The sequence below is a fragment of the Pongo abelii genome, chromosome 14 (genome assembly GCF_028885655.2).
Source record: "Pongo abelii isolate AG06213 chromosome 14, NHGRI_mPonAbe1-v2.0_pri, whole genome shotgun sequence".
NCBI classification, from domain to species: Eukaryota; Metazoa; Chordata; class Mammalia; order Primates; family Hominidae; genus Pongo; species Pongo abelii.
This window is the reverse complement of record NC_071999.2, coordinates 56992995-57017942: the sequence shown is the minus strand read 5'-3', so window position 1 is coordinate 57017942 and position 24948 is coordinate 56992995. Positions and strand designations below refer to the sequence as shown.

General features: G+C 40.9%; 3 protein-coding genes across 19 annotated transcripts in view; 1 reads left to right on the top strand and 2 right to left on the bottom strand.

Annotated features, from left to right (window-relative positions):
* NEK5 (NIMA related kinase 5) overlaps positions 1-4864 on the top strand; it is a 92912-nt gene extending 88048 nt beyond the window's left edge. For 12 of the 16 annotated variants that reach the window (XM_063714656.1, XM_054528614.2, XM_054528618.2 and 9 more), the window contains one exon: positions 20-4864. In XM_063714656.1, the coding sequence (XP_063570726.1) occupies positions 20-290 (271 nt within the window). In that variant the 3' untranslated portion in view covers positions 291-4864. 16 annotated transcript variants of the gene reach the window in all.
* UTP14C (UTP14C small subunit processome component) lies at positions 3573-8323 on the bottom strand. Its single transcript, XM_024230829.3, has 2 exons — positions 8248-8323; positions 3573-8182 (listed from the first exon to the last, which is right to left on the bottom strand). Exons 1-2 carry the CDS (start codon positions 8321-8323, stop codon positions 6114-6116), a joined length of 2145 nt encoding a protein of 714 aa, XP_024086597.2. The 3' UTR covers positions 3573-6113.
* Positions 3653-24859, bottom strand: ALG11 (ALG11 alpha-1,2-mannosyltransferase). Of its 2 annotated transcripts, none has more exons than XM_024257615.3 (4): positions 24731-24859; positions 18099-18329; positions 12298-13229; positions 3653-8906 (listed from the first exon to the last, which is right to left on the bottom strand). In XM_024257615.3, the coding sequence occupies exons 1-4, from the start codon at positions 24772-24774 to the stop codon at positions 8635-8637; spliced, it is 1479 nt and encodes a 492-aa protein (XP_024113383.1). In that variant the 5' UTR covers positions 24775-24859; the 3' UTR covers positions 3653-8634.
* Between the last annotated feature and the right edge of the window lie 89 nt (positions 24860-24948).

Sequence of the window (24948 nt, the reverse complement as noted above, 5' to 3'; positions counted from 1 at the left end):
TTACTGCTTATTATTTCAGAAATTTTGAAGAATCTGAAGATGAGTTGAGAGATGAAGTAGTAGAATCCTTAGAAAAACTCGCTACTTTCAAAGGGGAAGAAAAAACAGAAGAGGCCTCCAGTGCCTCTAAGGACTCTAGAAAGTCAAGAGAAAGAGAGGGGATAAGTATGCAGAAATCTGAAGAATTAAGTGAAGGCTTGGAGAATATTTCTACTACATCTAATGACCACATTTGTATTACTGATGAAGACCAAGGAACATCAACAACCAGTCAAAATATACAAGTGTGATTATTGTACTTTTTCTTAAGTAATAAGTTAGTGTCTATTACCTATAGTATTTATTTGGGTACAAGTCATAAATGCTCATTTACTGTAAGGGTTTTCTAGTAATCTCAAGGATTTATTAATTTTTCTTTCAATTTAGGAAGTAGAACTTTTGAATATAGACATTAATATTTTTACTTTAAAGTTTCTATTAAGAAATCTTAGGCCAGGCAGTCTCATCACTTTGGGAGGCCAAGGCAGGCAGATCATGAGGTCAGGAGTTTGAGACCAGCCCAACCAACATGGTGAAACCCCATCTCTACTAAAAATAGAAAATTAGCTGGGCATGGTGGTGCATGCCTGTAATCCCAGTTACTTGGGAGGCTGAGGCAGGAGAATCACCTGAATCTAGGAGATGGAAGTTGCAAGTGAGCCGAGATTGTGCCATTGCACGCCAGCCTGGGCAACAAGAGTGAAACTCTGTCTCAAAAAAAGAAAAAAAAAAAAACAACTTTCAGCTAATATATGTGGTAGGCAGAGTAATGTGGCTCAACGCCCCCTCCAAAACATGTCCCATCCTAATCCCCACAGTTTGTGAATATGGCAAAGGAGAATTAAGGTTGCAGGTGAAATTGTTTGCTCATCAGCTGACCTTAAAATAGGGAGGTTATCTTGGTTTATCCACGTGGGTGCAGTGTAATCACAAGGGTCCTTACAAGTGGAAGAGGAAGACAAAAGAGAAAACCAGAGCGATCGCAGCATGAAAAAGACTCAGCCTGATGTTGCTGGCTTTGAAGATGTTGGACAAGGCCACAAACTAAGAATTCAGACAGCCTCTGGAATCTGGAAAAGGCAAAGAAATGGATTCTTCCCTAGAGCCTCCAGAAGGAACACAGCCCTGCCAACAACTTAATTTTAGCCTAGTGAGTTCAATTTCATACTTCTGACCTGCAGAACTGTTAAGATAATAAATTGTGTTAACTAAGTTTGTGATAATTTGTTAGGACAGCAATAGAAAACAAATACAACATACAGGTTCACTCATTTAACATAATCTGCCATTTTACAAAACTGTGATTTTGAAGTTTCTTGTTGTATTGAATACACTTTTTTGAAGCTGATGTTGACACAGGAATAAGGCAATTGAGCAAGAACAAGGCATGGTGTGTTAATTATGCACTAAATGACCATGGCCATTTTGTCTAATAGTTTCAATAGTTTCTAATGGTTTCAAGTGTATAGGTTGAGGGCAGGGACTATATCTGGTCTTTATATCTTACAATGATTTTCTTATATACAGTTATTAGCACAGTGCCAGAAATGTTACCTGAATTAATAAATGCTAAAACATTTCCTCATTAAGACTGTAAACTGTTTGGTGTAGGAAAACTAACTTTTTTTAATTGATCATAACAATTCCAACATTGAACATGGCCTGGAGCTTAACAGATGTTTATTTAAATACTAAGGAGTATGTCTGGGCTTAGGAAGGAGAGGGTGGTTACATTTCAGGGTGGTAGAATTCTGCCTGAAATATCTGCTCTATAATAAAAGTAAAATGTCTCACCGATATACTGTTAAACTGAGAAAACAAAGATGAGGTAAGGTGGGTCAGATTATTTCTAAGGTCTGTTTATGTTTACTATTTACATTTCATATAATTTTCATTAAATGTGGAGAATGCAAGTCTTAGGAGTCACCTGAGGTACGTCCAGTTTTTTGTGACTATTTCCTGATGTTTGACAGACTGTTCTTTCAACTTGGTGTAGAGTTACAGTCTACTCTTTTAGGGAGAATGCTGTTTGTTCACATCATGAGGCTGTAAATATTTAAAATGTTCTCACCATTGTGTTAGTTTCCAACTGACACATGGCCTGAGAGATTGGAGTATCATTAATTCTGCAACTATTTTAGTGCTCAGGATGTGCATATGTTTATTTACTTTCAGGACTAGTTCAGACATAGTAAAACTGCTAGTGACTTCATGTAATCCTTATTCTGAACTGTATTTGAAAGCAAGGGAAATGAAACATGATCCCTAATAACCTCAAACATCCAAAGATCAAGTCAATTAAGGGCAAAAAAAAAAAAAAAAAAGACAAAAAAGAATGTTTAAGGATGGTAAATGAACATGCCAGGTGTGGTGGCTCATGCCTGTAATCCCAACACTTTGAGAGGCTGAGGCAGGAGGATAGCTTGAGCCCAGGAGTTTGAGACCAGCCTGGGCAACATAGGGAAACACCCATCTCTACCCACCCCTCAGAAAAAAAAAAAAAAGAATTAGCTGGTGTGTTGGTGTGCACCTCTGGTCCCAGCTATTCAGGAGGCTGAGGTGGGAGAATCACTTTAGTTTCAGCCTGGGAGGTTGAGGCTACAGTGAGCTATAATCCGTGATCACATCACTGCACTCCACCTTGAGTGACAGAGTAAGACCCTGTCTCAAAAAAAAAAAAAAAAAAAGCATGTCAGGTTATCGGGTTTGTTCCCATGACAAGATGCTTGGCTAAAGTCTAGTCTATTTTAGGTAATAGTCACCAAGCTTTACTCAACAATTTTGAATTCTTTGCTGTAAATTGGAAGTATTCACTGTGATAAGTATACATATCTGCAACATTTTCAGCTGGTTTTAGTCCCTAATTCTAGACCTTACCCATTTTACACACACTATTAGCTAAATCGTGTTCCTGAGGCATGGCTCTGATTGCTTTACTCTGGCTTTAGCCTTGGCCTCATCTGTTAAATTGAAACTGTTCATCAGACCTGTATGCATTAAAAAAAATTTTTTATTAGAAAAATCAGCCTCTTGCTAGCCATGTATGATAGCTATCAAATTGATCATTCTGTAAATGGTAGCAATAAATCAACACTTTGACCTCCTCTGTGTCTAAGTAACATTTGCATATAGTACAAGTGAGCACATAGCACCAGAATATTGGAACAGATGCTTCTCCAAAGCCAAGGGTTGCCTTACATTTAGAGTGGGAAAAGAGGAAAATGAGTTAGCAGAGGAGCAGCGGGGAGGGGGCGGTAAATTACAGGACATAATTTGCTTCTAAAAATTTGTGTTACGTGTTGTAGTTATATAATTAACTTTCCTATTGTACTGATTGACAGATTTGGCACAGATATCCTCTCATTGTGAATATATATGAATATATCAGAGTTCTGGACTCTGGGGTATACTTACATAAACACAAATATTCTGAAAGCATTGATAATCACACTGGTCTCTCATAATTTTGTCTATAAGATGACCTTATAAAATCCCTCAAGAATTATTTAAATCAAGTGTACAAAGCTCTGCAGTTTTGTTATGTCCGAAATATTAATTAAAAAGTTTATTAAACCTGGCAGACTCTTCTTAATGTTTCACAAGCAAGACAAACTTTTATTTTTCTTTCTTCTTTAATTGGCATATGGAGCTTGGGAATATTAGTAGGAGAACAAGGAGACTGAGGCATATAAAAGGCACCACACTGGAAAGAATCCAAGAGAATGAAAAATCACTTCTTTAAATAATATTTAGACACAGACTTTGTATCTATTAGATATAAATCATGTCTAAATACAAACCTAAATAATATTTACAAATAATTATTACACAAAACCTATGTAACACACACTTTATAGTACACAACTGTAAATAAGAATACAAATCTCCACTGCTGTGGGTTCAAAACAGCAGGCTTGGACCACTCAAAAATGACATCTGAGAGGAATTAATAGTCATCCTGAAAGTTCTGCAGACAGATGCTAGCAGACAAACCACTTTGACACTTTCCATGCTGTCATTCAGAAAAAAATAGGATACATGTAATACCACATTAGGAACACTGATAATGAACATATATGCAAATTATATCTTCCAATGATATATCTGTGATATATGAAAATAATTTTTAAGAATTAAGCTTAAAATATAGTTTACGGAATTCCAGAAAACTTTTTCTTCCTTCACTACATCCTCAGGAATAAGGCTATTGAGTGGATAACAGTTTGAATCTTACTTCAAAGTGTAGCTACAAAGTAAGAAAAAGCACTGGGCCAGGAGTCAGAATATCCAGGTTATAATCTTGATTCTTTCATGAAACAGCTTTGTGACACTGAAGGAGTCTACTAAATTCTTTAGATTTAAATTGTTCTTGTCTGTAAAGCTGAAAATAAAGAGAGAACTGGGCTAATCTGTAGGGTTCCTTTCACTCCAATTTCTACCAGTCTTTTTCTAAATGGGATCATCTCTAACAAAAAGTTACAATGGTGTGTCAGAACATCCTGTGACTGACCCTCTGTTTGCTGCTTTTTGATCTGATGACAGATGGCTTGGAGATGTATCAACAACATAATTGGGAGTAGATAAGCTGGCCACATTGACGAATGACTGAGAGGAGACTGCAAAGGAATAATATACCCTTTCATTTGCCCCGTAACACAAAGATGAATCAGGCTGTGGATGGGGTCAATTCACTGAACTAGAAAGGATTGATTATATATGCATAAAGTGCAAAAACTATAGGTCTTTATAGCCATATCTGCTCACACATATATTCACTTTTCCATGCTAGTTATTCAGGATAGAAGGTGCATTAAATTTATACCAATTCCTAGCTACTGGCCTAGTAACTAACAATCTACAGAGTTGTAAAGCATTAATAAAGATAGGATTATAGATGACATTTAGTATGTAATGTTACCTTTAAGTAACTCTCATAATTTTTTCTTTTTTTTTTGAGATGGAGTTTTGCTTATTGCCCAGGCTATAGTGCAGTGGCACAATCTTGGCTCACTGCAACCTCCGCCTTCCAGTTTCAAGCAATTCTTCTGCCTCAGTCTCCCAAGTAGCTGGGATTACAGGTGCCTGCCACCAGGCCCAGCTAATTTTTTTTGTATTTTTAGTACAGACAGGGTTTCACCATGTTGTTCAGGCTGGTCTCAACTGCTGACCTCATGATCCACCCACCTCGGCCTCCCAAAGTGCTGGGATTACAGGCGTGAGCCACCGCGCCCAGCCCTTAACTGTCGTAATTTTCAAAGTAGTTTCATCTACTTTCCATCTCATTCCAACTCTAAAAGGTAGTAAGGACTGGAATTAACAACTCCAGATTACAGATGAAGAATCTGAGACTCAGAAAGATAAAGGAGCAGCTTTAGTGTCAAAAGGTCAGAAGTTTGTAAATGATGAAGCTGAAGGTAGGCCCAGATATGCTAACTGCTTGCCTAGCACTCTTTTCAAAATGCCACCTTGCCATCTTACAATGCATTATGCTGGTAATAAGATACCCTGTGGATGTATCTGTGTATCATATCATCACTGTCAGAAAAACAACCTGAGGTTCTCTTGAATGACTTAAAGCTGACTTCCAGGCTGAGATGCGGCACTGTTAAGGGATAATGAGAGACCCACACAAATGTGCTGACAGCATAAACAAAAACAATTTTCACCAGTACCTAGAATGGAAAGGACTGCTGGCAGCACCTTGGCCTCTACCACCCTACACACACCTATAAAGCATCAGTCAGTCCCACCTCTTGACTGTATGCTTTGAGAACACGATTAAGCAAGTCTGTTTAAAATTTCTTTTCTTTTTTAAGGAAATTAGGTATATTCAAAAGGGTCATCCACTGTATTGTTTAGAATTTAAATGTACCAGAATTTTTCTGTGTTCTAATGTCTGATCAATTCTAAAATGCTAGTCAATTAATGGTCATCCATTTTCTTTTTTTAAAAAATGTGGATCAACTACATGCAATGTGCTGAGCCAGTTTTGGAATCCGCCCTGTAGCAGAGTAAAACTAGACCAAAGGAAGTGGAATCAGGGCTCCTGGCTGTCACTTCTCCAGCTACTCAATTTACAGTTTTTCTTTTTTATTGTGACGTGTGGTGATTCGTTTTGGATTCCTCTGTATGACAGGCAGGTCTGACCTTGAGGAAGACTGGTAGCCCACATCCTCTGCTTTTATGGGCTTAATGATATGGCCTGGCTTGGTGACGACCTTGGGAGTAGTCAGCTTTTGGAAAGCCCTCTGGGTGTTCCATGTGGATCCTATAGGGGTCTGGATGGTCCTTTCAAATTGCCGATGGTGGGTAAATGGATATGGAAGCACTTGTACCTGATGAGCTGCTGCGTGGATGTTGCGCTTCTCACTGATAATCACATTTGGCAAATTCTTATCTTTTCTTGGAGGACCCTCAGGGGCTTTAATGAGAAACTGGCGTCTTTTCTTGGCACTGGGCTTTAGGCCCACACCACCCCACTCACCCCAGCCAGGTAGTGTCAGGTCCACGTCCTTTGGCTTACTCGCCTCCACAGCTTCCCTCTTCTCTTTCAAGAAATCTCTGATGACATCATCCCCAGCAAAAGCTTCCTTTTTCATCTGCCTTTGGTCTCTCTCCTCTTCATCTTCCAGCTCCTCTATTATTGTGGGAACTGCCAAAGACCTCATGGAAGGAGACTGTGTGGTTAGGAAGTTCTGTAGGTTGATCAGTTGCTCCTTCTCTTTCTTCTCCTTAGGGGCATCAGGCCGATTATTTGGGGTCCTCTCTGACTGCTGTCTTTCTAACACAGGTCTGGGAAGCTCCTTATTTTGAAAACAATCTTCTTTTCCCAGCTCTTCTAGCTCTTCCAGAGTTTGTACTCTCTCTGACCTCTGTAGCAATAGACGCTCCGCTTCTTCTGGGGCAGGTTCCTCTCTCTGGACCTGGGGAACAGTCCCCTCTGAACTTGCTTTTTGGTTCCTGGACTGATGTTTTCCCTTCAATTTCTGAGATAGTGCCCTCAATTCAGACAGCACCTCCTGGCTGCTAGAATCTTTTGTTTCTTGACTGCCTGCTGGCTCACCATCCTGGTTGAGCTCAGATCTTTTTCTAAGGGATTGCCTCTCCTCAAATTCTCTCAACAAAATTTCTTCCTCTGCCACTGGTCTTTCCTCTGCCTCACTTTCAGAAACCTCATGAGCCGCAAGCTCTGGCAGTTGCTCAGGGTCCTCCTGTGTTGCAGCCTCTTTGGTGTCACTGGTGCAGCTCCTGAACATCCAGGGATTCGGTCCGTCCACATTCATCTGCACTTCATTCACTACATGAGGGACAAGGAGTTCTTCCACTTCTTCTGTGCCTCCCTCCTCTTCCTCACTCTCAGAGGCTATCTGGAGTTTCTGTGTCAGTTCTTTGTTCTTGGCCAACTGTTCCTGCATAGCTTGGCGAGCCTCCAGGTCATATTTGGCCATAATTGCCTTTGACTTGGCCCATTTCCCACTGTTTTGGTGCTTAAGGCTCATTCTTTCCATCATTCTGGCATTTCCAATTTTTTCCATTTCTTCCAATGCCACAGTTGGATTAACTTTCTGCAGCTGCTCAAACTCTTTTAAGGCTTTCTTGGCCTTTCCTTTCTTCACGACTTTGTGATACTTTTTACTTTTGATTTTCTTCTCTCTTCGAGCCTTGGCCTCATAGTAGGACTGCAGAGCCCGAGCCCTCTGAAGCTCTGCTCGGTGCATCCTTGCCTCTTCCAGGCTCATGGCTTGGAGAGAGGCCTTTTCCATGGGAGTCAGTAAAGGATCTGTCACTGGCTGCTTGTTCTTATGGAGGAGGTTAAAAATTTCCTGCTCCAGGGGAGTTCTTGCCTTCCAGCCACTGAGCGCACGTTCAATGGGAGCAATGGCTGGCTGCTCCTTCCCCAGGGGGAAAACCAGCTGCTCTGCCTGCTGGTTCTTCAGGACGATAGGGTCCCATTTGGAGAGGACCTGTGAGGTTTTACCAAACGCTACTTCTCTGTGGATCTGTTCAATCTTTTCTTTGTTAAGAGGTAACTCCACCACCTTCTTTGATTTGACTCTATTCAGTTGCTTTTTTACAGTGGCCAAAGAAGATGAAGTTTTAACGGGCTCAAGCAGATCTGCAAGGACCAGCTTTTCTCCTGATCCTTCAGAACTGACACTGAACTCTGACACTTTCAGACTAGCCTCAGACCTCTCAGCCAATTTCCACCTATTCTTTCCATCAAGGGAACTGATTGCTTCCAGAAGCTTTTGATGCTTTCTGTCTCCATCACTGTCCCCCTCATCTTCATTCTCACTCAAGGGGTAGTTTTTTGGCAAATCCACTAGTTCTTCCTGTTGGCTCAAAGCCAGATTCTCTGCAACCTGGTTCACATTCATCTCATCAGCTAGCTTCTCTCATGTATACCAAGAATGGAAGCCGAAGGCTAGTCATCCATTTTCTTTTCAACACTTCCTTTTATTCTAAAAGGAAATTTTCTTGTCTGTTTTCTAAAGTAAAATGATTTGACAAATGAGATTGAATTTAGAAAAATATTTACATATGAAGGTGTTTAACCAGTTTATATAAAATATCTTTAATTTTACAGATACGGCATTACTTAAATAACTTTTCCACAGATGATAGGAATGTCACTTCAAATTCCTGATCAGAGAATCTGCTTACAGATGCACGAGCACTTTTTCTGATTTGGAGTCTCTTTTCTGCAGACATGGAAAGAATGTGAGCGATAGTTTCAGCATAGTCTTCTTCACTCTCAGCCAGAAAGCCAGTTATATCTCCTTCGTGAGGAACCACAATGTCAAGCTTTGGGCCCCCCGAATTGTGTGCAAGGATAATTGTGCCAGCTGCCATACACTCCACAACTCCTGAGAAAAAAACAAAAATCATGTAATCTTTTAAGTTTTTGAGTGTGTTCGTAAGAATGAGGATGAATAGAAATCTTCAAAAAACTTAAGGGACTTATGAGAAAATTAAATGTATGTCTAGAACATTTGCTTATTCAACTTCTACAGTACAAAATAAAATAATTTTAAGTTTTTTAGTTTTCAAAGCTTCATAATAATACTGCTTCACTTTTTTTTTTTTTTTTTTAAAAGAGATAGGGTCTCACTATGTTGCCCAGGCTGGCCTCTAACTCCTAGCCTCAAGTGGTCCTCCCATCTTCGCCTCCCAAAGTGCTGGGATTTACCAGCGTGAGCTACCACACCCAGCCTGCTGCTTTATTCTTAGTTAAAATAGACAAGTAAATGGAAGACTAGCCTATTAAAAAAGATATATCGCAGATAATTAAAAAAGAAGACTAGAGAATGTTAGCAAGATGGTAGAATATTAACAGGTATTAGAAAAACAAAAGGAGTAAAAAGATATTAAAAACAATTTTAATAGTTCAAATTACATTAGCAGAAAAAATTAAAAAGTGAATCACCTAAGTGAAGCATACTATGGCCGTGCTTATGTTACTGCCTGGATTTCTGGCATATTTGAGACTACTGCATGCCCAACAACAGTGCTGAACTAAATGAAAGTTGTGGTGAGTTTCTGCCAAATGATACACATGAAATATAAATTACTCTAGCCAGCCTTTCTTAGCCGTATTCCTAGGAGAATTAAGCCCTTCAGGGTCAAGTGACTGCTTTCCCAATTATCTGGATGGTACAGAGCTGATATCATCCTGGATGTACAGGAGAGAAATTAAATCATTCCAAATGTTTTTAAAACTGGTGAAATCCCTGCAGAACAGAATTCAGTAGCTCATATCATATTCTGCTTGAAGCTGGAGAGCATCCTGTACTTTCTCAGAGACCTGCATCTATTCAATTTTACCCTTTCCCTCTCTACTGGCTCCTTCCTATCAGCTAGGAAGCTAGGGTGCTACATGCCCCTCCTCAGGTCCTGCAACACCCACCCCTAGCCATTGTCTCTTCTCCCCCTCCCCGTACTTCACAGATAAACTTACTGAAAGTGTGGTTTGCACTTACCAACTCTATTTGTTCACTTCTGAGTGCTCAACTTTTGATTTTTGCTCATAGTCTGACTTTTGCTTCTACTTCTCCCTCAAGACTGCTCTTGCCCAGGTCACCAGTGACTGCCTTACCTTCCCCAGCATCTGGGCAGCATCGGAATCTGTGCCCTCTCCATTCTTCTCCAAACACTCTCTTCCTTGGTTTCTAAGACACTGCACTTGGATGGCTTTCCCCCCTCTCCATTTCTTCTCCCCATTTCTCAGCTGTTCCTGTTCTCTGCATTTTGTACTGAGAGCCTCTTCTCACTCTGTACATATTCCCCAGGCGATCTTAACCACATCCACGGGAGCTTTGATAACTACCTGCACAAGGACAATCCTCATTTTGTATTTCCAGACCAGATTCCTCTCCTCAACTTCAGACTCCTATATACAAAACTACCTCCTGGACGCATGCCCTCACATGTCCCACAGATGAACTCAAATTCTGCAGGTTCAAAACTTGGCTCATCAATGGCATTTGCTCTTGGATTTCCCCTCTGGGAGAAAGCCAACAGCATTCTCACAGCTGCCCCGCTCCCAAAACCCTAGGTGGTCTTCTCTTCCTCCCTTATTTAACACATCCAGTTAATCACCAAGTCCTGGTCAATACTACTGCAGAATGTCTCTCAAGCATGTTCACCTACCAAGTTCAGCTCACCAGCACCTCCATCTGGGCTGCTACAGTAGGCCGGCTCATCTTACTGCCTTTCCAGTCTTGCTCTCCCTGCTCTTCACTGATCCACTCCCTATGTGGCCAGAATGGACTGGAGAAATCAGAAAGCTTTTACATGCAATACTTAAAATCTTGCTATTCTTTTCCACTGGCTTAACCTGGCCTATATCACCTCTCTGTTGTCTTCCTGCTGAATGTTCCTACTGATGCATCTGTTGTCACTCCTGTCACAGTGCTGTTCCCTCTGCTGGAGACTCTCCCCTCTCCCCTGGCTAACCTCTATTGTTCAGGTCCTGCTCAAGTGTCACATCACTTCCTTGGGCAACTGTTCCCTGCCCGCACAAGTCTGTGTTAGGTTTCTCTTTGGCGCTTTCACATCACCCTGCACTTCCTTAGCATAGCACCTGCCACACGGCACAGCACGGCACGGCACTTGCCTGCGTAGCCTGTTGGTACCACCAGAGGGCGGGAAGCCTCTGACAGGCCAAGCAGCTCCTGTCTCCACCACATCCCTAGCATCCACCCAAGTGCTCAGCAGAGTGAATGCTTAGTAAGTTTCTATGGAAGGAAGCACAGGAGGTCAGATCCCATGCAACAGGTTGGGTCAACAAGTTCTTGCTTAATGTCTGGGCCTAGTACTATACTACTAACTAGGAGTAAAAAGAGTATAAGAGAAATTGTAGTCTTAGTTTAGGAAATGCCACTTTTATGTTATCCTCATTTCCCCTAACAACTAACAGTGTGAGGCACAAAGCGCTTGAGAAATACATGTGGACCCAAATTAAACACAAAGCAGTACTTGATTTTATAGCAAAATGTGTGCTTAACAGGTCAGAATAGAGACAGCAGTTTGTGCCAGAATAAACAAGAAAGGCTAAAGTGCAAGGAGATTTAAGTTGAAGACTTATGATACAATCTGGCACCAAGAGGAGGGCCATTCCAATGGTGAAGGTAGAATCAATAAAAGACTAAAAGAGTTACTGTGAGAAGCCCCTATGCAAACAGTGGTTCTCAACTTTTGATGCATAACAGAATCACTTATGCAGCATTATCAAAATACATCTACCTGGGCCTTGTCCAGAGATTCTCATTTGGCCATTCTGTAGGATTAGGGTAGGGCCCAGGAATCTGTACCAGTAAGTATGTAGTGGGGTTAGATGGAGAGAGAAAATGTTGCTGTTAAGAGCAGGGGCTATCTGGGTTAGAATCTGGGCTCTACCACTTACTTACTGTGTAACTGAACTCGAGCAATTTCTAAACCTTCCTATGCCTGAGTTTCTTTATTTATAAAATGGGAATAACAAGAACACCTATCAAATAGGGGTTTAGAAGGGCTTAAATTAGATAATACATGTAAAAATCTCAACACAGTCGCCCACACACAGGAATTGGTCAATAAATACTAGCTGCTATTATTAACAACTATCTTACAAGGTCTCAAATGAGGAAAGTGTATTTGGTGGATGAGGGCAAGAGAATTAGGGCATGATGCAGACTTCCAGAGTATTATCATTTTATCAAAAGAACTTAAAATGTGTATCTCATGGCACCAAACAAGTTGTTTAAAGGCCAAACTCACCAATCCCAAAATGCTCGTTCCACATGGTATGCAGACCAATTGTTGCTTCAGACAAATAATTCTTTAATTCATCAAATGGAATGTTTATTTTAAATTCCACATATTCTTGAACTCCTAAATCCTCAGACAGCCTTCTCAGTTGGTTTACCCTAAGTTCATCATCTTTGTTACGACAACCTCCAATGAGGACAAGTTTAAGCGAAGGAGGTGACTCAACCATCTTCTTATTCAGCAATTTAGCAAAGGCTCTGATCTGCAATGGATGATTCTTTTCCGGCCTAAACTGGCCAACAGAAACCAGCAAATGTCCTGGGGTCATCTTTTTCTCATGTAAGGGAATGTCCAGAAATGTCTGCACATCGCAAGGTGGATAAACAATGTTAGTGCAATTCCCAACTTTCCATAGTGAGAGAATATGATTTAGTGTCCAAGAAGAATTGACCATGACTACATCACTGCAAGAACCAACAAGTCCATAAATAAAAGCAAATAAATAGTAGTAGATGAGCTTTACTTTGCTGAGAAAAGGATTCCTGGTAATGAAGGCTGCATTATTAAATCCAATATTTTGATTCTTCACTACAGAGAGCATGTCGGTGCTGATAGTAGGATAATGAACATAGCTTCCAACTTGGCAACCCCCTATATACTTAAACAGAGGAAGTGTAAAAGCGTATCCCATTGAATCAATGTAAACATCAGGAACACACTGCATTAGAGCTTCCCAGCCAAGAAAAATGGATCCTAGACTTTGGCCCAGCAGTGTGAAGTGAGGATACAGTGAATCTTCCACAAGATAGCGTTTCCTTAAAAAAACAAACTGCACTGGGTGAATTAATCTGATGTTAAATCTTCTGAAAGCACCTTCTAGTATCTGTTGACCGTTGACATTAACATCGCCGGTATAAACAACATAAACTGCTTCAGGATACCTAAAACAGAATGTAATGGTTAAGAATGTATTAAGTTACAAAAATTAGCCAGACACGGTGGCACGCACCTGTAATCCCAGCTACTCAGGAGGCTGAAGCAGGAGAATCGCTTGAACCCAGGAGGCGGAGGTTGCAGTGAGCCGCAAACTCCAGCCTGGGTGACAGAGTGACACTCCATCTCAAAAAAAAAAAAAAAAAAAAAAAAAAAAAAAAAAAAAAAGCCTGCTACCTACCCTGAGAGACTGAGAGCCGAGATTGCACCACTACACTCCTGCCTGGGCAACAAGAGTGAAACTCTGTCTCAAAAAAACAAAAAAAAAAAAAAAGAAAGATTAGCAAAAAGTTGTAGATAACTATTTTCTTACAGTTATAAAGAAGATTTGATTTTTTTTTTTTTTTTTTGAGACAGTTTCACTCTTGTTGCCCAGGCTGGGGTGCAATGGTGCCATCTTGGCTCACAATCTCTGCCTCCCGGGTTCAAGTGCTTCTCCTGCCTCAGCCTCCCGAGTAGCTGGAATTACAGACATGCACCACCACGCCCGGCTAATTTTCTATTTTTAGTAGAGTCAGGGTTTCTCCATGTTGGTCATACTAAAAATGATGTTTTCTACATTTTTTATTGAATTAGAAGTACAGTCCTTCAAATGAGACCATGACTTCTAGTTCTTTGCTATTTCCTCCACTGAGGGTTTCACACAGAACACGCATCAACAGTAAGTGTTGATTTATGAATGAGATGGTCTAAAGAAATACTAAAAAGTTTTGACAGTGTTCTTAGTAAAAAAAATGGTAATAAAATACTATAAACAACAATTAAGATTGAACAAACCTGTCTTCAGATAGGATCACAATACTAAAGCAATACTCAGGGTTTTTATCTGAAAAATGCAAAAGTCTTTAAAAGCTAGATCTTGTGCCTATATCACAATTAGATATAATTAGTATGAAAATATCTAAAAGTATATTCTTATGACTTGTAATGCTTTGGTCTCCGTTTATAATTATTCTTTGAGTCATAAAACATTTATTGGCTGGGTGCAGTGGCTCACGCCTGTAATCCCAGCACTTTGGGAGGCCGAGGCGGGTGGATCGCCTGAGGTCAGGAGTTCAAGACCAGCCTGACCAATATGAAGAAAGTCTGTCTCAACTAAAAATACAAAATTAGCCGGGTGTGGTGGCACATGCCTGTAATCCTAGCTACTTGGGAGGCTGAGGCAGGAGAATCGCTTGAACCCAGTAGGCGGAGGTTGTGGTGAGCCAAGATCGCACCATTGCACTCTAGCCTGGGCAACAAGAGTGAAACTCCATCTCAAAAAAAAAAAAAAATTTATTAAGCATCTAGTATGAGATGCCAGGTTTTGGGGTTATGGAGATGAGAGAGAGTCTTTATCTTCAGAAGTTCAGTCCAGTGGAGAAAACAGACATGCAAAACAAATAACTGCAAAACTGTATGCTACGCATTGATAAAGACACCCACAGGATGCTGGGGAAGCCTAAAGTATGACAATCTAACTGCTCCTCTCTCGCCCTTTCCCAGTCACTCTTTACCCAGCAGCAAGAATGAGCCTTTTAAAATGTGAAAAAAGATTGTAATCTCTGGTAGCCTAAAAATGCCCACAAATTCGATTTGTTTTTTCTTTCTTTTTTTAAGACAGGGTCTCGCTCTGTCTGTTGCCCAGGCGGGAGTACAGTGGCACAATCTTGGCTTATTGTAGCCTTCACCTCCCAGGTTCAAGTGATTTTCGTGCCTCAGCCTCCCAAGAAGCTGGGATTACAGATGTCTGCCACTATGCCCAGCTAATTTTTGTATTTTTTAAGTAGAGAAGGGGTTTTGCCATATTAACCAGGCTGGTCTCAAACTCCTGGCCTCAAGTGATCTGCCAGACTTGGGCTCCTAAAGTGCTGGGATTACAGGTGTGAGCCACTGTGCCCGGCTGGGCCACAAATTCTTTGATACTTTTCCCACTGAGAGGTGGCATCTAAGTCCCCTCCCCTGGAATAACACCTGGCTCTGTGACTATTTTGACCAACAGAATATGGCAAAAGTGACATTGTGCCAGTTTCCCAACATAGACTCTAAGGGACTGGCAGCTCCTACTTCCTGTCTCCTGGAATGCTCATGCTAGGAGAAGACAGCTGTCATGTACGGAGTCCAACCAGCTCGAGATTGCTATGTTGTATGCAAGCCCAACCAAGTCACATGAAGAAGCTCCTCAGTGAGAGAGATGCCCGACAGCCCCCAGCAGGTTCAGTTATCCCAGCCCAAGAACCAGAATGTAAGTGAAAAAGGCTTCAGATGCCTCCAGCCCCAGCTGCCATCTAATTGCAACAGTATGATGGAGACCAAACATGGCAGCCCCTAAACCATGTCACAGAACAGTAACCCCAAAACTGGTTTACTATAGCACTTAGAATAAAATCTAAACTAATTTCCCTGCTCACTCAAGTCCTGTGTGATCTGCAACCTGCCTCCCTCTGTCACCCCCCTTCCCATGCTCTCCTTTGCCCTCCAGGGTGCAGCCAAACCGGCATTCTTTTTTTTGAACATGCCAAGCTCCAACCAGCCTTAGGGGACTTGCAGTGGTTATTCTCTCTACTCTGAATTCTCTTTTCTCATTTTCACTCAGTCTTTTCATAAGGCAGGCAGTTTAGCATGTGGTTCAGAACATGGGCTCTAGTGCCTCAGTTTTCTTGTCAAATGAGGATAATGGTAACAACTGCAAAAGGCTGTTTTGAGGATCAAGTGAGCTAACACATGTAAAGCACTTCAAACAATACCTAACATACAATCATCACACAGTGAATGCAGCTGTTTTTGTCATTCAGATTTTGATTGTGTTACCAGATATTTCCCTGATCACTCTATCTAAAGTATCAAGTCACTCCTATATTACCCTATTTTAACTTTTTATATAGCACTTCTCACTGTTTGATATTTTTCTTCTTTGCTTATTATCTTGTCTCTCTCAACTAAAATCGAACGTCCAGGAGAGAAGGACTTGATCGATCTTGTTCTCTTAATCTCAACCCCTAGAACAGTGCCTGACACATAGCAGGTCCCCAATAAATACTACTAGGTCGAATGAAAAGTGCACTGTAGTATGTGTTGAGTTAGGAAAGACTTATAGAAATTAACTGGGGAGAAAAAGGTTATTTCAGAAGAAAAGAACACTATATAGAAAGGGAAGGACTCTAGAGAGAGCATGTGTTCAGGGAGCTGCTCCTTGTTCTGCATGTTGGAGTTAAGTACCTGTGAAGGAATGGGGAGGGATGAGAAACACAATGTGGCCAGAGCAAGATGAAAAAGTATCTTCCAAGTCATATTAATGATTTGGTTTTTTTCTCCTTGTAGATGGGTTAGGAGTAATAGAGGCTGCCGGGGACTATGTGTACAGATATCATGAAACTTTACCACCGCCATCAAGAGGTAGATAATCTGGTTAGAGAAGAAAAAAGTATTATCAATGAGAGTAGGAAAAGCGTCACGGAGTTGGGAATTACGAGAATTCTTTGTATTTAGGCAGTTACAGAAGATGGCAGAGCAAATACAGGGGTAGGGCCTGGAAGCTAGGATGGGCCAGGATTACAGAAAAGTATAGCTGAGGGAATTCTGTGTGAAGGCCTTGGCACTGAATGAAGGGTGTGTACCAGGAAGTAGGGTAACCATGAAGAATAACAGTTTTCTCATATGATAAAATAATGGAACCTACTATGCTTTTTCCTTTCTAAAAGGGAATCATAAATATTTTTGGGGTATGGGGGGTGGAGATGACAAAGCCTCAAATATTAAAAGATGTATAACACCATATTCCTTCTAACATGGTAACTTGAGACTATCCAGCTGGTAATTACATAAAAATTTGAGTCAAATAGATACTTTCATAAAGATTATTCCTGTGTGCCACAACTGCCTGAAAGCATTCAGGCTTAAAGTGCTCTGACGTACTTGGTATATTTCTGTTTATTACTTAATCTCTTCTGTATATGCTCTCCCAAGGGGACCAGTTATTCCCATTAATTTATGCCATAAAAGGGCAGATGTTTTCCCCATCCACTGCCCATTTCTTTCTTTTTTTTTTTTCCCTTGAGACAGGTTCTCACTCTGTCACCCAGGCTGGAGTGCAGTCAGTGCACAATCACGGCTCACTGTAGCTTTGACTTCCTAGGCTCAGTCAATCTTTCCACCTCAGCCTCTGGAGAAGCTGGTGCGCATCACCATGACCAGATAATTTTTTGTAGAGACAGGGTTTCGCCATGGTTCCCAGGCTGGTCTCAAACTCTTGGGTTCAAGTGATTCACCTGCCATGACTTCACAAAGTACTGGGATTACAGGTGTGAGCCGCCATGCCTGGGTTTGTCTATTTCTTTATCATAGTAACTAAAATCAAATAAGATCATATAAGATATGTGGGCACATGAAATAAATATTTTCTTATTGAAGAACAGTTTAAAAAGGAATTCATTTTTTACTTTAGGTACTTTAGAAAGATGAGGCGGGGCACAGTGGCTCACGCCTGTAATACCAACCTTGGAAGGCCGAGGTGGGCGGATCACAAGGTCAGGAGATTGAGACCATCCTGGCTAACATGGTGAAACCCCGTCTCTACTAAAAATACAAAAAATTAGCTGGATGTGGTGGTGGGCACCTGTAGTCCCAGCTACTCAGGAGGCCAAGGCAGGAGAATGGCATGAACCTGGGAGGCGGAGCTTGCAGTGAGCCGAGATCGTGCCACTGCACTCCAGCCTGGGTGACAGAGTAAGACTCTGTCTCAAAAAAAAAAAAAAAAAAAAAGAAAGATGAATTTTTGGGTAATATTTTTTAAGAAATGGAATAATATAGCAAATTAGCTAAGAAAGATGGATACCTACTTTTTCTGCAGGGCTCTTAAAGCACACCATAAAACTCTTTCTCCTCCTCCACCAGCATTGCAGTATGGATGAAAAAATGCAATCACCATTTGATTTTTCCCATTTTTGCTAGTTGACACTAATTTTTTCTTTCTCTGTAGCAGCAGTCTGATTCCCCAAAGGACAATGACCAAACACACACATAAAGTTCCACATACAATGAGCCCAGGGAAGAATAATGAATAAAAAAACCTGAAATAAGAGGACAAAGTTGAGAATCATGTGATATATACATTTAAAAAATTACAAATTAAAGTCTGCTTTTACATATCTACTTTATATATTAGTAACAAAGAGAGAATTGTCTTTAACAAGTCTGCTAACAAAATACTCAAGTATGAAAATTCTAACGCTGCTAAATATCCAATATTGAAAGGATAAGTCCCCTTTAGTTCCAATTCCTGTAGCATGTTACCAATTGAACATACTTTAATCAGCAGTAAAAATCAACATTGAACCCCCTTTCTCCTAACTTAGTATATATGTTATGGGATTAAAACAAATTTAACTATTAATCTAAACAAGATGTGATTAAGAATGCGTTATATACTGTCATTTTGAGGGTCAGATGCCAAAAAAAATGTCTTTTGAATGATCAATATTCCATTAAAGTCTGGTAAGATAGTAAATCTTTTTCATTCTGTCACTTCACCTCAAGTAGAACAATTTCTGGGATAAAGGAATGGAACTTAGATTTCTCCACTTCTATTTCCAGTTCTGTATTTGCTCTATTTACATGACCTAATACTACTACCTTCCCTTATGTACCTCTGAATGAGCTGCCAAAAACCCACTAATGTTCTACTTAATACTCATTAGTAAACTCATTCACAAAGTGACTGTTAAAAGGTTCTCCATTACTGTCAGGTCGATTGAAGCTCTGCAAAAGCAAGGGCCCAGGCTTGCTCATACCATGTCCCCAATGCCAAGTACGATGCCTGGCACAGAGAAGGCATCCAATGAATATATGACGGATGCAAAAGTTTATTACCTCTTCAGATGTTGCTTAAAATACGTTAAAATAAAATGTCAAGGTGCTTTTCTTTTAGGGTTGCCAGTAAAGTTGGAACCTAACTTAATATTTTTCATACTCTGCCTATCCTTTATAAAGGATTTGAGGAGGGCTTATAAGATTTAAAAACAATAAAATACCAAAAGTTAAATAATAAAAAGTTAGGACCAGGGAAAATAGAATAAAAATGGTGTGTATGTTGGGATGGTGGTTGATGATGGACACAGGTATGCAGGCTATATTTACATACATAGTAGTGAATAGCAGACTGGGCTCTGGGCTGCTTAGTAGCCTAGGCAAATAGGGGATGTTTTGTGTAGTTACATAGCGTATTACTTCGTTTTCACACTGCTGATAAAGACGTACCCAAAATGGGGAACAAAAAGAGATTTAATTGGACTTACAATTCCACATGGCTGGGGAGACCTCAGAATCATGGCAGGAGGTGTAAGGCACTTCTTACATGGCAGTGGGCAAGAGAAAAACGAGGAAGCAACAAAAGCGGAAACCCCGATAAACCCATCAGATCTCGAGACTTATTCATTATTATGAGAATAGCATGGCAAAGACCAGCCCCCATGATTCAATTACCTTCCCCTGGGTCCCTTCCACAACACATGGGAATTCTGGGAGACACAATTCAAACTGAGATTTGGGTGGGGACATGGCCAAACCATATCATTCTGCCCTGGCCCCTCCAAATCTCATGTCCTCACATTTCAAAACTAATTATGCCTTTCCAACAGTCCCCCAAAGTCTTAACTCATTTCAGCATTAACCCAAAAGTCCACAGTCCAAAGTCTCATCTGAGACAAGGCAAGTCCCTTCTGCCTATGAGCCTGTAAAAGCAAAAGTAAGCTAGTTACTTCCCAGATACAATGGGGGTACAGGTATTGGGTAAGTACAGCTGTTCCAAATGGGAGAAACTGGCCAAAACAAGGGGGTTACAGGGCCCATGCAAGTCCAAAATCCAGTGGGGCAGTCAAATTTTTAAAGCTCCAAAATGATCTCCTTTGACTCCAGGTCTCACATCCAGGTCACGCTTAAGCAAGAGGTGGGTTCCTATGGTCTTGAGCAGCTCTGCCCCTGTAGATTTGCAGGGTACAGCCTCCCTCCTGGCTGCTTTCATGGGCCGGCGTTGAGTGTCTGAGGCTTTTCCAGGCACACGGTGCAAGTTGTCAGTGGATCTACCACCCTGGGGTATGGAGGACGGTGGCCCTCTTCTTGCAGCTCCTAGGCAGTGTCCAAGCAGGGACTCTGTGTGGGGGCTCCCCACGTTTCCCTTCTGCATTGCCCTGGCAGAGGTTCTCCATGAGGGCCCCGCCCCGGTGGCAAACTTTTGCCTGGGCATCCAGGCGTTTCTATACATCTTCTGCAATCTAGGTGGAGGTTCCCAAACCTCAATTGTTGACTTCTGTGCACCCGCAGGCTCAACACCATGTGAAGCTACCATGGCTTGGGGCTTTCACCCTCTGAAGCCACAGCACTAGCTCTGCGTTGGCCCCTTTCAGCCATGGCTGGAGCAGCTGGGACACAGGGTACCAACTCCCTAGGCTGCACACAGCACAGGGACCCTGTGCCTGGCCTACAAAACCACTTTTTCCTCCTGGGCCTCCAGGCCTGCCATGGGAAAGGCTGCCATGAAGATCTCTGACATTGCCTGGAGACATTTTCCCCCATGGTCTTCAGGATTAACATTAGGCTCCTTGCTACTTACGCAAATTTCTGCAGCCAGCTTGAATTTCTCCTAAAAAAATGGGTCTTTCTTTTCTACTGCATTGTCAGGCTGCAAATTTTCTGAACTTTTATGCTCTGTTCCCCTTTTAAAATGGAACGCTTTTAACAGCACCCAAGTCACTTCTTGAATGCTTTGCTGCTTAGAAATTTCTTACACTAGATACCCTAAATCATCTCTTTCAAGTTCAAAGTTCCACAAATCTCTAGGGCAGGGGCAAAATGCCTCTAGTACCTTTGCTAAAACATAAGAAGAGTCACCTTTCTCCAGTTCCCATCAAGTTCTTCATCTCCATCTGAGACCACCTCAGCCTGGATTTCATTGTCCTATCACTATCCGCATTTTGTTCAAAGCCATTCAACAAGTCTCTAGGAAGTTCCAAACTTTCCCACATTTTCCTGTCTTCTTCTGAGCCCTCCAAACTGTTCCAGCCTCTGCCTGTTGCCCAGTTCCAAAGTCGCTTCCACATTTTTGGGTGTCTCTTCAGCAGCACCCCACTCTACTGGTACCAATTTACTGTACCAAGTTCATTTTCACGCTGCTGATAAAGACATACTCGAAACTGGGAATAAAAATAGGTTTAATTGGACTTACAGTTCCACATGGCTGTGAGGCCTCAGAATCATGGCGGGAGGCATAAGGCGCTTCTTACATGGTGGCGGCAAGAGAAAAATCAGAAAGAAGCAAAAGCAGAAACCCCTGATAAACCCCATCAGATCTCGTGAGCTTACTCACTATCATGAGAATAGCATGGGAAAGACTGGCCCCCATGATTCAGTTACCTCCCCCTGGATCCCTCCCACAACACGTGGGCATCCTGGGAGATAAAATTCAACTTGAGGTTTGGGTGGGGTCATGGCCAAACCATATCACATAGTTTTCACTGCCCACATGAAAACATACAAATTCATCAGAAAAGTAAATTTTGCTTTTTTTAGATACAAGGTCTCACTCTGTCACCCAGGCTGGAGTGCAGTGGTGCAATCATAGCAATCACTGCAGCCCCAAACTCCATGGCTCAAGTGATCCTCCTGCCTCAGACTCCTGAGAAGCTGGGACTACAGGTGCGTGCCACCACACCCAGCTAATTAAAAAAATGTTTTTTGTAGAAATAGGGTTTTGCTATGTTGCCCAGGCTAGTCTCAAACTCTTGGCCTCAAGTAATCCTGCTGCCTTGGCCTTCCAAAGCATTGAGATTACAGGCATGAGCTGCTGCACCTGGCCAGAAGTAAATATTTTATTGATATTTAGTTTTGACATAAAGTTCTCATGTGGGATTTCCTATTGTGAACAAATCCTCATTTGTTCCTATTGTGAACAAATCTCATGTGGGATTTCCTACTGTGTACTTGAAGAGGTATTTGACTCTATTTGAAATCCCACATGAGCACTTTATTTCAAAGCTGAAATAATTGGTCTAAAATAATTTGGTCTTTATATTCTTTATACACCTTTATACTCTTAAAAATTTTACTGAGGATCCAATATAGCTTTTATTTACATCAGAGTTTCTCATCCTTGACACTACTGACATTTTGGACCAAATAATTATTTGTTGGGGAGATTGTCCTATGTATTATATTTAGTAGCATCTTTGGTCTTGACCCACTTAGATGCCAGTGGCACCCTCCCAATCAAAATTATCAGTTGGGCATGGTAGCTCATGCCTGTAATCCCAACACTTTGGGAGGCTGAGGTGGGAGGATTGCTTGAGGCCAGGAGTTCAAGGCTGTAGTAAGCTATGATCATGCCACTGCACTCCAGCCTGGGCAACAGAGCAAGACTCTTATCTCTAAAAAAATATAATTAAAAAAAAAAACCCTCCAGATATTGCCAAATGCCAAATGTCTTGTGAAGGGCAAAAATCACCCCTGGTTGAGAACCAGTGGTTTACACTGCTTATATCTACCAATATTTAGCATATTAGAAATGAAAACTAACGAACTTTAAACTTTTTATGAATTCATTTGAAAATAAAAATTATTTCATAACACATTAACATATTTTTATTAAGCAAGAAGGGTGCCAATGATTTACATTTTTTGCAAATCTTTTTAATGTCTGGCTTAACGTGAAACCAGATAGTGGCTCCTCCTTTCTGTTTCTGCATTCAATCTGCAGTGATATGTTGTTTTTGTTGAAGTATATGAAGAAAATTCAGGCTAACTTAGACAAGTAGTAGGAAAAGGGAGTATATTTTAATATATATTGATCTTATGTTTAAAATATATTTAACTTTTCAGCTAGTTACAGATATTCTTCTCTGATGCTAGACCACATTTGACAAGTTATGCAATTTCTTAATGTCAGTTGCAATACAGACTCTGAAACCCTATCAATGACCTTTTCACACTGTTCATTAAAATCCGCTATCACTTAGTTTCATCTGCCATCACTTTTGCACTTATCAACATAGTAAAATAGGCAAATATTACGTTAATGTTATTATAAAAACAGATTTGTTGAGGATCCATTGAAGGGCCTCAGGACCTGCATGGTCCATGGAGCACAATTTGAGAACCACTGCCTTAAAGGATGAACAGATTCTGACAAAAGTGGTAAGATTTATCATTTATTTAACATTTGGAATATATGAATTCATAAAAGCAACACTACAGAGGACAGTTTGCTTTCTCAGGACAATCTTTCAAAAGCTTATTTAAAATGCAGCTGACCCATATAATGTAAAGGTTTTTCTGGCAATTCCTTCAAATAATTTAGGTGGGAAAATTCATGTGACAAGCTTTTCAAACTGAACTGTTAAACATTTAACTTAAAAGCTGCATAATGACTAAAGTTAAACCTGTCCTTTAAGTCTGGTTAGTGAGTTTATTTAAACATTATAATGTAAAGCACTGAGGAATATTACGTATGACAGGGAAGAACCAAAAGGCTCTGATAATAGACTTTCTCATTCAAAATGTTTAAAGTAATGATTACAGAATTTGAAGTAGAGGGGACAAAAATGAAGAAGAAATGCCTGAACTTTTGAAAGAATTAGGTATATACTGCTATTCAGGAAGCTATGGTGTTAATTATAAATTTTCAGCCTGAACAAAAATATGTAGGTGGTAAAAAACCCAGGTAGGTAGAATATACTAGGCCTTCTGTTTTATTAGTGGAGGGCAAAGCACTTAAAATACAGTAGTACTACAACAACAAAAGTGGAAAAAAGCCTGGGAGTTTTTTCACCAAAATGTTAACAGTGGCTATCTCCGGATGGTAGCATTCCTGGGGTTTTTTCCTTTTACTCATCTATTTTCTAACTTTTCTAGAAGAAACAGCGTATACACGTAATACAAATAAAATAATATTTTATGTAATTTCTTACATCAATCATAAAAATTAAAATAACAGATTATCAAAAAGCAGAGGATACAACATAAGCTTTATATTTAAGTGACGTGTTAACAATGGCAGTTTTGGTGAGTTTAAGAGGAGAAACTAAGATGAGAAGGAAGATCCGGTTTCTTCTTTACCGAAAAGGGACATGATAGATTGGAAAATGTCTCGTAGCTCAGTCGTAAAGAAAAATGAGGAATGAATATGAGTAATTTATGACAGACTAACTGGAGTGTGAAAGGAAAAAAAAAAGCTGAAGCAGGGAAGGGAACTCGACCCCTCAGCCAACAGTGAAGCAGAAGAAAACGCGGTAAATTGAGTATTTAAGACTTTGTTCCAGTCTACATAGGAGACCCCCAAGAAAAAGACTGCTCATTGGCCTGAGAAATTACCTTAGATTCATGACAAGGAAGGCCATTTGCCCGCAAAATTTAGCTACACTGGACGGGCAAGTACCACTACAGAAGAGAAAACGTCCCTGAGCCCACACGACCGGCTCCTCACCTCAACAACTTGCACAGGCACCAGCTCCTTTCGCCGGCCGCCATCTTCCGCCGACCCCCGAACTCAGGAAACGCTTCACTTTCGTTTTCCCTATTGGCTCCTGAGAAAGCAAGCCGTGCTCGCCCCGCCCTCACGGGCCAATTGTGCGTTACTATTGGTTACTGGTAGCCGCTTCCCACGGCTTTCCAGTCAATAGAATATGCCGAGGCGAAGACTAG

Coding starts and splice junctions, on each gene's coding strand:
- UTP14C (XM_024230829.3), bottom strand. CDS start 8,323: ATGAGGGGGACAGTGATGGAGACAGAAAGCATCAAAAGCTTCTGGAAG. Junction 8,183..8,247: donor TCCCTTGATGGAAAGAATAG/GTGGAAATTGGC, acceptor TCAGTTCTGAAG/GATCAGGAGAAAAGCTGGTC.
- ALG11 (XM_024257615.3), bottom strand. CDS start 24,774: ATGGCGGCCGGCGAAAGGAGCTGGTGCCTGTGCAAGTTGTTGAG. Junction 18,330..24,730: donor TGCCTGTGCAAGTTGTTGAG/GTGAGGAGCCGG, acceptor CTCTTATTTCAG/GTTTTTTTATTCATTATTCT. Junction 13,230..18,098: donor TTAAGAGCCCTGCAGAAAAA/GTAGGTATCCAT, acceptor ATTCTGTTTTAG/GTATCCTGAAGCAGTTTATG.